The sequence below is a fragment of the Panthera leo genome, chromosome F2 (genome assembly GCF_018350215.1).
Source record: "Panthera leo isolate Ple1 chromosome F2, P.leo_Ple1_pat1.1, whole genome shotgun sequence".
NCBI classification, from domain to species: Eukaryota; Metazoa; Chordata; class Mammalia; order Carnivora; family Felidae; genus Panthera; species Panthera leo.
The window spans coordinates 10,583,480-10,599,875 of NC_056695.1; the positions used below are offsets into that span (position 1 = coordinate 10,583,480).

General features: G+C 41.5%; 1 protein-coding gene across 4 annotated transcripts in view; it reads right to left on the minus strand.

Moving 5' to 3' along the window:
* The window catches only part of TOX (thymocyte selection associated high mobility group box), a 306,751-nt gene that overhangs the window by 19,447 nt on the left and 270,908 nt on the right, over positions 1-16,396 (minus strand). For all 4 annotated transcript variants that reach the window (XM_042924257.1, XM_042924261.1, XM_042924260.1 and 1 more), the window contains exons 5-6: positions 15,569-15,799; positions 3,748-3,828 (exon numbers count right to left, since the gene is read on the minus strand). In XM_042924257.1, the coding sequence (XP_042780191.1) occupies positions 3,748-3,828; positions 15,569-15,799 (312 nt within the window). The remainder of the gene's footprint in view (positions 1-3,747; positions 3,829-15,568; positions 15,800-16,396) is intronic.

The following is a 16,396-nucleotide window of genomic DNA, read 5'->3' on the forward strand; positions in this document are numbered from 1 at the left end:
GAGGGATAAGGTATGGGGGTTGAGAGAACACGTTCGCATAGAGTGATGTTTTAAAACTCTAAATCTGATTGCCCGTCCTCTACTGACGCCCCTTCGGTGGCTTCCTTCTGTACTGAGAATAAAATCTAGCTCCTTTCAGTGTTCTGCAAGGTCTCCGTGATTCAGCCCCTGTCTGTCTTCCTGGCTTCACCTCAAACCGTGCTTCCTCTCTTCATTCAGCTCCAGTCACGCTGACCTCTGACTCCAATTCAAAGAGACATTTCTGTCCCTGGAGGCTTTGGGCTTGCTGTCCTGCGGCCTGGTGGGCTTTCCCTCAGGCTCTCTCTGTCTTGCAAGTCCCGGTCTTCCTTTAGCTCTGCAAGGTTCCCTCTTCAAAGAGGGCTTTGTAGACCACCCTACCAAGTCCCTTCCTTTATTTCCTTCCGAATGCTTAGATTCTCCAAGATCTTGGTCATTTATTAGTTTACATTTTCGCTATTGGTCTCCCGGACAAAAGGTAAAAGCTTCTTAAGTTCAGGGGATATATCTGCCTACTCTCCACTGCGCCCTCGGAGCCTGGCACGGTGCTCGGCCCAGACCACATGCCCGGGGAAATTTGCCAAATGAATACATGGATGAGGGAATGGGGACAAACAGAGCTCGGCTGGAGCACTGTGGTTACTTGGAATTGTGACTATTATTATCATGTAGCATTTTATGATTGCACCTTTAGATCTTTCAGAACAGGGAAATAATTTATAATATGTAAAAAAATTATAACACTGAAAAAGTGTACATGTGCATACAAATGGCTATTATTTTTCCTCGTCACCACTTAAAATGGAAAAGAAATGGTTTTTTACGTGTCTGTGTACAATGGGAAGGTAGGTTGGTAAATTTCCCATGCGTGCCTGCAAGGTTACATTGCAAATATCCACTCACGTGTAACATCAGAGAGCCATTCCTTCTAACCTGGAGAGGGTATTTGTAATTTTGCTGCAATTTGTATACACACAATAGATAGTTGTACATAAACAGACATTCAACCGTTCCAGCAAAATTCCTACCGCCAAAGAGAAAACACACACACACACAGACACAAAAACGTCACAGTAAGCTGTAAAAAAAGTGCTTGGTTTTTTAAATGTAGAAATGGCAATTCGCAGCGTTTATATAAATTGCCGTATACTGAGGGTTGCAGCTCTGAGAATGAACAGTAGGAAAAGTTGCAGTGATGAGCAAATCTGAGGACACTTGTTTTGAAAGTAAAGGCTTAGTCAGTATTATGGCATTCTGGCAATCTGCATAACATTAACCAGAGCGCTTTGTATTGGGATTGAGACTTTATGTATTGATTTTCTCCTATGTAAGATGCTCTGACTAGAATTCTATTTAACATCCTCAAAAAGAAACTTAACTTAGGTGAAATAAGGAGAATTCATTTTTTTCAAAGTCCCTCTTACGTGCGGGGCATATTAATCTAAATAATATCAACATGACTGTTTCATCCAATGGCTGGATGGATCCACTAATTTGTAACTTCTCTTTTTTTGCTATTGGATCTAATATTTTGTACCTCATTTTTTGGCTATAATTTCACGCACATTCTGTGAATCTATAAATATACAGAAGTGGGAGATGGAATCAGCAGAAAATATAAATATCTTCAAAAGGAGTGAGATGAACTAGGAAGTATGAGATCCATAGTGAGAGAGTACAGGAGAGCTGGAAATTTTAAGGTTAAATAACAAATAGTTCACTTTTCCAAAGAAGACATCCAGATGGCCAACAGACACATGAAATGATGCTCAACGTCACTCCTCGTTAGGGAAGTACAAATCAAAACCACACTGAGATATCACCTCACGCCAGTCAGAGTGGCTAAAATGAACAAATCAGGAGACTATGGATGCTGGCGAGGATGTGGAAAAACGGGAACCCTCTTGCACTGTTGGTGGGCATGCAAACTGGTGCAGCCGCTCTGGAAAACAGTGTGGAGGTTCCTCAGAAAATTAAAAATAGACCTACCCTATGACCCAGCAGTAGCACTGCTAGGAATTTACCCAAGGGATACAGGAGTGCTGATGCATGGGGGCACTTGTACACCAATGTTTATAGCAGCACTTTCAACAATAGACAAATGATGGAAAGAGCCTAAATGTCCGTCAACTGATGAATAAAGAAATTGTGGTTTATATACACAACGGAATACTACTTGGCAATGAGAAAGAATGAAGTCTGGCCATTTGCAGCAATGGATGGAACTGGAGGGTATTATGCTAAGTGAAATAAGTCAGTCAGAGAAAGACAGATACCGTATGTTTTCACTCCTATGTGGATCCTGAGAAACTTACCAGAAGACCAGGGGGGAGGAGAAGGGGGAAAAAAGTTACAGAGAGGGAGGGAGGCAAACCATAAGAGACTCTTAAATACACTGAGGGTTGTATTGAGGGTTGATGGGGGTGGGGGAGAGGGGAAAATGGGTGATGGGCATTGAGGAGGGCACTTGTTGGGATGAGCACTGGGTGTTGTATGGAAGCCAATTTGACAATAAATTGTATTAAAAAAAACCCAAAAAGCAAAAAACAAGTACCCCCCCTCCCCAAATAGTTGAGTTTTCCCACAATGTCATACCTTTAGAATGTGAAAAACAGAGTTGCCTTAGAACAAGAGTGGAATGAAATTTCTTATGCATTTGTTTTTTGCATTCTCTTTTGTTTTCTGCATCAGTGTATTCAGTAGATATTTTCCCTGATGAAAAACTAATTGATACAATTGCTTTAGAGCTGTGGGAAGGGGGTGGATATTTGTGGATGAAAGAGAGTTTTTGTAGGTGAATGGAAGGAAGGCCGGAGCCCCAAGCCACACTGAGCCAAGTAATAGTCAAATTTGGACTTGCTGTGACATCCCGTCCAGTGCTTACAGATTCAGTCCCGTCTCTCTGAGGTGACCTGCCTGAGAAGTCTATGAGGCAAAACACAACTTTGATAATCGGAGACCAAAGAGACTCAATCCTTGAGTATTTATAACAGAAAGGACCAGTATTTAAGATATTCTGAAGTATACATTTTTTTAAGTGGCATTTTCATTTTCAAATGAAATGCTGTGGTTTATTTATGTATTTATTTAGCAAGCTAACGTCCTAATGATACTGTGATGAGGCTAGCATTTAAGTCAGTTGGCATCTCCTCGGCTAAGGCCAATGGGATGGGGTGTGGGGGAGAGGGCAATTTCAGGGGGGGATGTGGAGAAATAGGAAGTTGGCTCAGGATTAAGAGTGTGCTGTGGGGCGCCTGGGTGGCTCAGTCGGTTAAGCGTCTGACTCTTGATTTCCACTCAGGTCGTGATCTCACGATTCGTGGGTTCCGGCCCCACATCGGGCTCCGTGCTGACAGCGCGGAGCCTGCTTGGGATTCTCCCTCTCCCTCTCTCTGCCCGTCCCCAGCTCGCACTCCCTCCCTCTCTCAAAGGAAATAAATAAACTTAAAAAAAAAAAAAAAAAAAGACTGTGCTGTGACTAACGCACAGAGCCAATGATCAGCAAGTGGTCAATATCTCACAAAAGGCCCAGAGGATGCCACTCTGGTCTTCCTTCAGGTATGAACAAATATTTCCCCCACAGATAGCTTTGTTGAGGATTTACTTTTTCTTTTTCCACAAAGACGATAGCGCAGAAATGCTAAAGTGATCTTTTATGCTTTTAAATGACCATCATAGGCTGCAGTAAGATGGCCACACTCCATCACAGTACCACACAATGCGTGTTACCTTGGATACAAGGCTGGCTCTGTAGGCTGCTAGTTGCTTCAGGTACTCCTTCTTAGCAGCCTCGGTTTTCTTTTTATAGACCTGTAACAACAACAAAGAGTCTTAAATTAGAAAGTGCATCTGCTTTTGTTTCCAGAGAACTACAATGCAGAATGATAATTGCACGCACACACATACACACAATTATATAATCGTATATGTCTCCCCAAAGATTATGTTTTCTTACTGGAGCAGATTTCTAAGAAGTATGGCAATAGGCTAGATGAGAAGAAGATTAAGAGTAAAATTTTCCATTTACATTAAGCGTATGAAAGGATTTATCTGGGTTACTTTGAGAGTGGAGGTAGTTGGCTTAGAAAGATGCTATTGATGAAGGTTCCCAGGGAAACCACAAGCGAGTGAAGAAGCCATTCATATTTGTATAATGGGCAGATAATTCTACAGTGCATTAAAATCTTGGTATAGACGTTCCATGCTAAATATAAAAACAAGGACGGACTTCAAAGATGACCGATGCTGTTCAAAAAGTAAATCAAAGGAACAGTTACAAAGTTTGCAGGTTCATCACTATTTTAACATTTAGAGCCTTGAAGTTCCATCTTCAAAGACTCAGGAGTCGGCTGCGGCAGTCAAAGACACGTTTGGGAGTAGACTGGGGACCCCGAGTGGCCGAGGACGGCAGGCAATGCCATGCCGCGCAGCCTGCTCTGGTCCTGCCCTTTCCAACGAAGACACTGGATGACAAGGATCTGTGCACCCCTCACGGTGAAAAGGTAAAAATGTTCTGAAATGCATTTCATTTTACAGAAGCTTTTCAGTTTTCAGAGGGAATCATCTTGAAAATAAAAGCAAAATCATCCCAAATTGAGCCAAAGTACTGAAAAATGACTTGCTGGTATGCTAAAGGTCACATCGCTAAGTTAAACAGAAAGGAGTCATTAGAGTCGAAAATGAAAGACTAGCAAAGTGAACACGCATGGTTGTCGGCTACCATGAAGTTGATTCTTTCAAGGCTTTAGAATCTGTTTTTGGCAACCTTTTGAAATCGGCCTTAAAGAATAAAATATTTTTCACCATTTACTGTGTAAATGGAAATGTATTTTCATCCATACAACTATTTTAAATTTCCCACGTCTTGAATTTCACAGCGGGGAATGAGGCTTGGCTAATATTTTGTAATGCTGAGCTCAAAAACCGACACAGATCAGGATTGAAAAGTGGCTTTCGAATTAGTCAGCGTAGTTAAATATAAATGATGTCTAAAGATGAAATACCTGCCCATGTTGGCAGCGGAGGTCAATTCATGGTTTCTAATGCCAAAGGTGGTTTGCCGAGCCCAGTCCCTGACTGTGAAATTCAAGATCTGAGAAATATTATTTGCTCATGAATATATTAATTAAAGCAGAACATTTAAGGTAAACAAATGACTAACCTTGTCAACAAAATTATAAAAGCCCCTATGAAATGAATGTGCTAATTGTTTTTCAGTTGGGAGGTCTGCAGCCTAGACTTCTGTATTTTGGTATAATAAAAGGCAATCATGATAAGGCAATTATGAATCCATACAATATCATCATATAACCCTTGTGCCATCTTTACTAACTACAAAACCAAAGAAACGTAAAAGAAGTTTGTTAGTAAAAAGCCAATAAATTCCTTGGTTCAAGTACAAGAGTATTGGGAATTCACTAAGCTAATTATTGGAAGTCAAATTCAGATTCTCTTTTGAAAATTCGCACGTGAAAGCAAATAAATGCCGGCATGCAACAAATGCCACTGTGTATATTATACGTCTCGGTTCAGCCACCGTCAGTCAGAGACACAGAGCTCTCCTGCTTTTTATTGATTTATTTTTTTTCTTGAGAGATTTCTGTTTATAGTTTTCCCTTCAACCTCTGCCCCAAGACATGATTTATAATTCGTGATCTTCAACTGACACTGTTTACATTTGCTTTTAATACCTTAAAGCTGTTTTGAGAGGGTTTTGTCCCCACATAGACAGAGATGCTATTCAGGCCTCTGAAGCAAATATTTAGTAAATATGTCTTCGATGGTAATATCCACTTGTACACCCAAAACATTTCCATCATGTTTTCATTAACACACTCCTCCAAGTGACCCCCAGTCAGCTAATGAGGATTCGCTGAGCTCCTAAAGGCGAATACAACATCCTTTGGTCCATAGCGTTGACCGAAGCATCATTTTCTAAGCAGCAGTAGATACGATGGTGTTGTCAGAAGGCCTGATTATAGCATCTATCATCTTTCCTGCGTTTGGTTTCTACTGAAACAGCAACAGTGTTACTCCAGTGCCGTCCCTTTGCTGGGCTCCCGGGAGTCAACCTCACACAAAGTGTTAACTTTCCTGAAATTTGTTGATTAACAACCAATGGAGAAAGGTGGCTAACTCGGTATGTTTTGGGCTGGATGTGTGCCCCCTGGTTTCACTCTGGGATCGATGTTGTTACAGGATACCTGACTAGCATTCAGAGCGCCCTGTTTTCTAGAAATGGCTCCCTATTGCCTACTGATGATTGGCTATGTGGGATCATCGCAACGGTGGCCAGATAGCACTTTAGAAAAGAGTAAACTCATCACGTCATATTACGTGGATTGATGGGTCTGCTCTTTCCTGCATAGCTGCAGATGTTCAGAAGGAGGATTCAAAGGGTGGTCATTTCAAGAGGTCTCTTTCTGTAGTTGCGGTTAAAGGGGAGTAGCCCAGAGTGAAATTAAAATCTGAGGTGGTTTCCCTGACAGTAATTTAGAACCTTCACCTTTGAGAACTACCTAATGGCTCCATTATTATATAACCTGTATGTCTTACTGATGCTACCTTCTAAACTTGCACATGGATGCTTTCCGAATTCTAGATTTGACGGATACGTCCGAAGAAAGGCCTTGGATGTGTGAGAGAATGATGAAACTGTGTAAGAATTCCTCATACAGGTGAAGTGGGAAACTCTTACTTTAGAACAGTTACTTAAAACTCCCCAGTAAAAAGTTCCTCAAAAATGTTTCAAAGCCTCTATTCATGGATGCAGAAAGTCTCCTACTTGCAGAAACCGAAGATGATGCTGACTGCACTTGGCAATGAACAAGCCTTGCAGGGATCAAACCATCTAACCTAGGAAGATGGGTCTGATTTATGTCAAAGTCAAGTCTGGGAAAGAAACAGTTTCTCTCTCTCTTTCTCTCAGGGAAAGACAAATATTTTAAAGATATGTGGTTCACACAGTAAATATTAGTACTCGGGTGAGCTGCAAAATGGCTTCCAAATGGTCGACAGCTGTTTGAAATAAAGTGCAAAGTTGGCCAGATGAGGATTTAAAAATCATAATACATCATTTATCATTTTCCCCAGCTCATCCAAACACTTTTGAATCCATCCTGTCCTAACTTAGTTATAGGCTGTGGTTTGTTATTCTAAGAGAGCTACCATATCCTATCTAAGGACTGCATCTTAGTGGTTAAACTAAAACATAAATGATGGCTAATCTAAAGCATACGTAGATAGACGTCAAATAGCATTTCTGGAGAATCCAAACTCTGTTCATATAATCTAGTGATTCACGGATTCATTTTTGAAATGCACTAAATACCAACATCAACACATGTTTTTATAGGCTGTTAATCCCTAATTAAAATCAGCAGTTCAGTATCAGTGAAAATGATAAACTCAAATAGGAAAAAAGTCTAGTATAGTCTGTCATTTTCCTTTTTTACTTTCTGTTCCTTTCCCAAACAATCCATCTAACTCATAGAAAAAAAGGAAAATCTAAATACCGTTTAATTCCTTCTTCCTTCCTTCTTTTCTGCTCTGGCCCTTAGTTAATCTCCATAGTCATAGTTTATTTCAACCAAGCCTTTACAGTAATAATAAGAGAAAAATGTATAATTCTTCCAATTCTGTATTCTATTCAAACACTACAAAAAGAAAAAAAAAAACCCTAAAGGCATTTTTCTTTTTGGTTGACTTCAAATGTAGGGTTATTTTTCTTTTTTGTCCCCACTACCAGTCCATATTTATAGAAAATGCTTAGAAGTACAGCTGTGTATAAGAAATAATAATTTAATCACAATTCCCTGTTGTATCCTTTAGAAATTAACGTTTTCAGCTTCTTTCAATACTGTTATTATTTAAGACAGAGCAAGTGCATCTGTATTTTATATAGAACTTAGTACTTACATGTGGTTAAATTTCCATCATGTGTCACTTGCTCAGCGTTTTCTTAAGCATTCCGGAACTCAAAGAAATTTATAAAGTAGTATTCAAAGGAACGAAAACATCATACAACGTGACAAAAGTCTTACTATCAATTCTTTGGCTGACCATCTGATCCATCTAAATGGTCTATACAACAACGTGTACAGAATGGTAGGCAAGCTCTTTTCCGAAAACAATGACTACACAATATACGTGCTGATTTACTAAATGAGGGTGGTTGGGGCAAGTAGGATGTCATTCAGTTACACTTAACGATTCGTTGAGTGCCTACTACGTGCCGGCTGTGACGTGAGGCACAGACGCTACGGAATCAAAAAAGGCATTAAAAACATGCCTCTACTGTCTGCAGTTTGTGTGTGGGTCAGGCTGTCTGTAAATTTAGAGTCTTTAATTCTTTTGACAAGAAGGTTGCAGTGGTATTACTACTCTCATTTTACAGATAAGAAAACACAGACTGCAATGGAGAGTTCTTTTACCCAATATCCTTCAACAAATCTAGCAAAACCATGAGGTGAACCAAACTGACCCAGTATCAAAGATCCACCTTTGTTTCCTCAGTGGTTCCTCCTAGCTGCCGGGGAACTCCCCCCGATGAGTCAGACACCCCACTGTACTGTCTACAGCTGAAGCCCCGGGACACAGGGCCTTGCTTGGGACATCTACTATGCGCCCAGGAAACATTTGCGACCGAGTGTAGACCCTCTGGTTCCTGATCTCTCCTTTTGTGAGTGTCAGCATGAGTGCTCGTGATAAAGTACCGAATTACATCTTCTACACTGAAATGCACATCAGTGGAAACAGAGGATTTGATACACAGATATGTCACCCGACCACTTCAAGTATTTTCACCAATAACACATAAAGCACAACCAGCTCGAATGAGTATTTTGCTCAAGTTCTCTCTCCATCAGCGCCGTGGAAACTTTCAAGTGCGATGTGTTTCCACTGTGTATGAGCAAAGGATATTTCTACATCTGTACTACGTACGTTCATGCCTGCATGCAATAATCCCGTTATGTACCGACAGTTATATGTGAGTATATACATATATACACACACATACACATATATATATATACCTACATATATATATACCTGCATTTTAGAAGCAAAACATGCTCATCATTTCATCTCACAATTTTAATTGCTCAGTGTCACATTCTCATGAATTAAAATGTTCTTATATTCTACAGTTTATAAATGAACAATTGTTTCACGTATCTTGTACTCCTAGTCGAAAAAAAAAAAGGCCAAGTGCATTAGCGTTTATAAGGAAGTGGCTGAGATAAACACACGTGTGCATGTTACAGTGCCACAGGATTTTAGTTAACCTTAAGTGGTGTTGACGCAAAATCCAAATTTTACTGCAAGATAAGGGGGAGAAAACCCCGGCAGCATTTATGTAGTGGGTGTTGGAGCACCAACGAGGAGTAAATGATTTGATTCCATGGGCTCAGAGGATTTGTCAGCTGCCTCATAAGTATAATTCTGGCTCTTCATATCCCTGCTGCTTCTAATTTAGCAGGACAGGCTCATAATTGAAGCAAATTAACTATTTACACTTGCCGCTTCTACCAGGGGAAGAGGACACGGCAGCAGGAAAGAATGAGGAGGAAATTACATTCTTGCCACTCGTGTCAGATCTGCCCTTATATAAACACATTAACAGTAATTTCATGAGGCGTCAAACATAGGAATAAATACTGAGGGATAAAATAATGAGGTGTTGCTATTGAGCTGAACTGCTATGGCTAATATCCTTGGATATGAATTATGCATCCTGAAAGAAGGCATATGTTACAGTATTCCAACAGTTTCCCTGCAAGTGATATCTGCTCATTAGGTTCTGGATCTGGAGGTAAATCGACTCTCCTCTTCCATGCACGACGGGACCAACGTTTACAAAAATATACTCCCTGGGCACCGTGGGCTGTGGTTTCTCCGAACACACCAAACTCTGAACAGGCCTTCCACTCCATTTTTAGCATAACAGCATGTTTATTTAGCTCTCTGGCTGAAGCTTTAAAGCCATTTAATGTAATGTAAACAAGAACATTTTGTTTGTAATTTGCTAAATGTATTACGGCCCGCCTGTGTCTCCAATTAGGAACTTGAGGTTCATTTAGTAATTTACATCTGGTTCTGATTTAAGGTGACTTTCCTTTTCCACTTAAGAGCTGACTTTCTGTGGCTAAAAAGGACCCGAGAACCCTTTATCGTTCCTCGGACCAATCCCTCTTGCTTCAACGCTGGACAGACTCCTTAATTTAGTAGGGCTTGGTTCGTTCTCTATTGTCACTGTGGACCCAGATCTTACAGTGCGGTGACCGGAATCAGAGAATTCAGAAATCACGGGGACAGACAAGAAATTTAGCGGAGACCTCCTAAAAAAGATGCTGAGGGCTGCTGAAACTCCAAGGAGCCTAATATACAGGGCGTGATATTGTTAAGTTATTATTTTTCATCCTCCGTAGGTTCCAGTCAGTGGAAGATAAGTAGCAAAGACCAGCATCACAGCAATACTTCTGCTTTATTTCCCTTTCTCCATCTGGTGCCTTCTGAACAACTTAGCATGCTTCCGAAATGGGCTCTCCATTGTCTTACGATTCATTAGCATTTAAAACCTCTGGTAGGCATCGCAAACGCGATTCTGCTTCCATTCGGGGTTCAGCACCATCTTCCAAAGGATGAAAATGGAGAGATCTCGGATACGTGACGTGTGTTCAGTGGTGTTGGTGGGGATGATTCATAAGGGAGGTTTTGTGTTCCCGGGGGACTTTTGTCACTTCTTTCGGCTTCCTTTTGGTTCTTCTTCTTTGAGAGATTCCTCACAGAAACCGAAGTGCATATAGTTGCTCACTCACCATGGATTCTGAAAATAAAGATCCGCCCTTCTGCTGTGCTTTCTCATTCCCGCCCACCCTCCACAATGAGGAAGCATGTGACATAAACATACAGCGGCTCTATTAGTCATGTTCTCTCTGGCTGTCAAGAAAACATTCAATCGTAATCTCACTAATAGCTGTTTTTCCTTAAATATTGTAATTTTCTGAGCCCCTAATAAATCATCAATAATTTTGTCCATTTTTCCACAGTTTGTGTTTATATCTGTAGCTGTTCATAATTGTGGGCTATTATGACAACGGGATTTGTGAACAATTGTGGCACGTGAAATCCTAGCTTCCTCCCCGAACCAGCTGCCTACACAATGCCAATAGCATCACGTGGGGCTCTTGCAACACGCCTAAGTTTTGAAGTTTAATGGTCTGCCTCTAATCTGCTCCAGCAACATTCTTTTAAAAATACATAGCAGTGTGTGTGCTCCCAAATTTGAATATTAAATGAGTAAAAATACAATTAATTTAAGTTCGAAACAGAGATACTATGTGATGTTGGCACAGTGAGTCAACATAAAGGGAAAGAACAGGTGGTAATACACCATAATAACACTTGGGGAGATGCTGCTGAAATTCTCTCAATGCCCAAATGTGCATTCGAGGCAGGCATGTTCGCTTTGCTGGCAATTCTTGCAAAGTGGGGGAGAAAAGCTGCCACATAGCAGCAGGGCAGTGGCCCGGCTGCTGCAATACGCTCCCTTTTGTAAGCACAGTGTCTGATATCATTCATTTGACCCTCTCTCTGCTTGTGCCTGGGATGGGTTTGCATCCACTGGGCCTTACCAAACCATACTTTGTAGCAAACTCTTCAGCCTCCCTATCTTTAGTAAGCAAGATCAGCTTTTACCGGGAGAGGAAAAGCTATGCTGAACCCCTGTTAAGTCAAAGGAGCATAGAGCCTGGGGACAAGCCATTTGAGTGACCCATGCTGCTCCCAATACCTTGATTTGGTAATGGTGCTCAACTTCTTAAATATCAACTTAAAATTTTTTTTAATGCTTATTTTTGAGAGCAAGAGAGACAGAGACAGTGAGAGTGAGGGAGAGAGAGAGAGAGAGAGAGAGAGAGAGACCAGGGGAGGGGTAGAGAGAGAGGGAGACACAGAATCCAAAGCAGACTCCAGGCTCCGAGCTGTCAGCACAGAGCCTGATGTGGGGCTTGAACCCACGAACCATGAGATCATGACCTGAGCTGAAGTCAGACGCTTTACCGACTGAGCCACCCAGCCACCCCTTAACTTTTTTTTTTAATAAGATAAAAAGATGGGTATTTTTAATAAGGTATTTTCCAAAACAATCTTGGCATAGCTTTTCAACACCTGGATTCTGATTATGAAATTGCTTTCAAATATCCAATGAGTTATACAGGCCAACTACTATGTAATTTCAGCCTTTACTTTTTATTTATTTATTTTTAAAAAAAATTTTTTAACGTTTATTTATTTTTGAGACAGAGAGAGACAGAGCATGAACGGAGGAGGGTCAGAGAGAGGGAGACACAGAATCCGAAACAGGCTCCAGGCTCTGAGCTGTCAGCACAGAGCCTGACGCGGGGCTCGAACTCACGGACCGCGAGATCGTGACCTGAGCCGAAGTCGGCCGCTTAACCGACCAAGCCACCCAGGCGCCCCCAGCCTTTATTTGTAAAACAAATTCTTCCCCCAAACCCCGAATATTTCTGCTAAGAGAGAACCTAAAGGTGGACTCATTACAAGTTACTTATTACGTGGCAAAGAAAATGCAAAAGAGAAAGCGGAAAAAGTATACGTGTCATCACACGTATACAATTATAAATCCTCAAATGTTACATCATAGCTGTGAGTCTATCCACATTAGAAAGGCTCAGCCCCTAGGGGCGCCTGGGTGGCTCAGTCGGTTAAGCAGCCGACTTTGGCTCAGGTCATGATCTCACAGTTCGTGAGTTCGAGCCCCACGTCAGGCTCTGTGCTGACAGCTCAGAGCCTGGAGCCTCCCTCAGATTCTGTGTCTCCCTCTCTCTGACCCTCCCCTGTTCATGCTCTGTCTCTCTCTGTCTCAAAAATAAACGTAAAAAAAAAAGAAAGGCTCAGCCCCGATTTGAATGGGAGAATGGGAGTAATTTTCCTTTTTAACATGACAGTTGAGAATAGAGAAGCTCATATTCTTTGGGCCTGTGAATGCTTTATATGGTCACACAAAAAGAATGTGGAATATTATCTTAATGTTCCCCTCTTGCTATAATAAAAATAAACGGCCTTATTATAATAGAATTAGTGGGAACAACCTGCAGCATTATATTTGCTGCCTTGAGGAACGACCCGATTTTCATCACATGAGCATTATTCTTTTCCACGGGAAACACGGGTATAGGCATTGACTTTTCACGGTGATAACGTGAAGGCCCAATCGTGGGCCAGGGATGGTCTTTGTACACTTCCCCCTTTGAAACCACTGGTCTTCAAATTACACGAGCTCTTGAGTTCCTTCAGTGAATGTGGGAAACAATTAGGAAAAAGCATCTGGGGTCAGGGAGGGAGATAAGAGGAGTCAGACGAGTGATGCACAGATGGAATAAAAAAGCACATACATGCCTTGGAACAGCACCACCCCCCGCCCCCCAACTTAGTTGCTGAGTCTTGGGTAGAGGGAGGGCTGGGTCTTCAGGAGGGAATCACGTGTGTCCTCTGATGAATGAGACTTCCTGCAATCACTTTCTGAATGTCTCCTCTGGGAAATTTCATCTCACCAAGCAAAAGAGTTTATAGTATTGGAGCCTGGTACCTAGCTAAGAATACACACAGGGGTGATCGGAGCGGAGACAGGGGTACATCCCGTTGTGTGGCATCAGGGATGGCGCTGGGAGGCATTATGGTTACAAAATCCAGGCAGGAATGGGGTTGGGATTCCTGGTCTCATGTGCACTTAGTTCCTCGTTCAGCAACGCTCGACTGAGTGGCGTTGGACAGTGAATGTCCAGCATCAACTGGGAACCATACCTCGGCTTTGGGAGGGTGGGAGCGAATTTATCTGTGATAGGCTAGAAATCAGCTCTAAAACCCCCAAACAACTATATTAGGGGTTCAGCAGAATCACAGAATACATCGACCACCCTCTCAATAGTGAGATGGATGTTTTAAATGAGTGCACAATGTTGCAGTGGGGTGTTTTCTGTCCTGGAAGATGAGTCTTGCAAGATGGTGGCCCACACTGTAGGCCTGTGCCTTCCTGTGAAATCACCTCTGGGCTGGCAATCTTGGAAAGGACATAAGAAAATATATGGATATTTCCGACTATAAAAGGTAGCTTTGACTGACAGAAAAGAAGGCTTCGGGAGAACTGGAAGGGCAGGTTCTATGCTCCTTAGCAACTGGTTCTACCATCACCACCATAACTGACTGCAGAGAATGATAAGTTCTAGTCACAGTAATTATATGCACCAGCCAAGTAATCTTAGATGAACCATTCAGCAGAACGAGGGACTCTGTTTTGTTCTCTGCCAGACCTCCGGTGTCCAGAACAGTGCCTCAGGGCACATAGTAAATGCTCAGCGAACACTTGTTAAATGAATACATGAATGAATTGAACTATCTGGCTCTATTTCATGATCTACAAAATTGAGATGAAAGTGTCTGTGAGCACTCAGCAGAACCAATGAGACAAATCATGTGAAAGTTTTCTGAGAAGAGTAAGAAACTATATACATTTAGATGTTGACCCATACTCACAAGATACAGGTGCTTCTAGATGTACAGAGCTTTGAGACTTTCTGTTGCTTACACACTTCCCTGGACCTGATGAGGAAAGGTGAAGGTCTCTACCAAGAGTCAAATGTGAGATTAATACACCATTATTAGTACCTTTCCGTATTCTGCAACAGCTGAAGGTGCATCCATGTAATTGTTTCAATGACTGTAATTTAATGATAATGCTTGTCTATTTTTTTTTCCTTTTTGACAATGAAATTCGAGGTGGTGGCCATGGCAATCTACTCCATGGTTTAGAAATATGGGATCAGTATTGCTTCTTCGTTGAGGTGGGCTACATCTGCGTACTGAGCTCTTAGCTCTCTCTGGGATTCCCATCATCCTTAAGACCTTCTGGGCTACTTATGCTGTGGCTGAGATGCTCCACATGGCCCTCCCTAAGCATGGTCCTCACATCGTGGCAATCCACACCAGAAGAATATGACCAGGCATCTGGTCCCATTTAACACAGCCTAAAAATACGAGTATACGTGGGATTGAATAACAGGCTCTGGTGGTCTTTAGGGAATGGGTAAGGTTCGTTTGGCAAAGAGCAAAGAGGGTTTTGATGACCACAGCGTACATAATAAGTGCTCGAGAGAGGTGTATACAGTTTTCAAAATACTTTCAGTATTTTTTTTTTTTTTTTTTTAGTCTTTATGATCACATTGGCAACGTTAAGGAATGATGTAATCCTGGCTGGGACATGTAAAAGTCCTTCCAATAGTAACTACAGTATATAAACTTCGAAACAAAGGAAACTAACATGCTATTTACGAAAGAGTAGTAAAGGAGTATAAACTTATGTGAAAGTCTCTTGAAGTCCGGTTCGGACAGGGCGCATGCTCAGCCTTAATTCTGGTATCGGAAAACTTCACCCACAGTCCTCCGAAGCCATTTTTTTTTTTTTTTAAGAGTGCATACTCTTTCTTAAACCACGTTGATTCCCACCAGCCCACTTTGCATTCTTTCTTACCTGTTTTTGCTCTTCTCCTAAACCATCCCACATTGAAGCCACAATTTTAGAGACTTCACCAAAGGTAGCATTTGGATTTTGGCCCTTGATGGCAGCCTGAGTATCACGAAAGAACAATGCATATGCAGACACAGGCTTCTGAGGCTCATTGGGGTCCTTCTTCTTCTTCTTTTTTGGGGTTTTTGGCTTTTTCCCCATGTCAGACGCAGGTCGCTTCTCTCCACCATTGATCTGAAATAAAAAATCAAATCAGAATTACAGAGGAACTAAGAAAATTTGGCAACATATCATATTGATCTCCTTGGTGGCTTACACGGATATACTCGTCACGCAAACACAGACATTCCTCAGGGGCACCTGGGTTTGTCGCTGTTGTTGTTTTTTGGATAAAACTACCTTCATATTTCCTGCAGTTGCCATATTTATCCTTCTGCAGCCTAATTTACATACCTTTCAAATAGCATTATTGATTCTTTTTCTACTATTGTTATACCATTAAATATCATCCCTTACCCGTCAACTTCTCATTTTTCCCATTCAGGAAGCTGAATGAGAAGCAGCATTGTAACTGTGACGGCAGCAGATTCCTCTTGTAGTGACCCTATTGTATGATCCATCTAACTTGGTTCTTTGGGGCAGTTTAGCCTTTTCTTCCTAATTATGATTTTAAAACCATGGTGGGTGACGTGTCCAATAATAAAGTTGAAGGACGTTTGATGTTGCACTTAGGTCTATAGAAGGCTAGCAATGCTCATGGTTTAGAGACTGGCATCATCTAGACAGATCAGTGCTGTCCAGTGGAACTTTCTGTAATAAGGATAAAGTTCT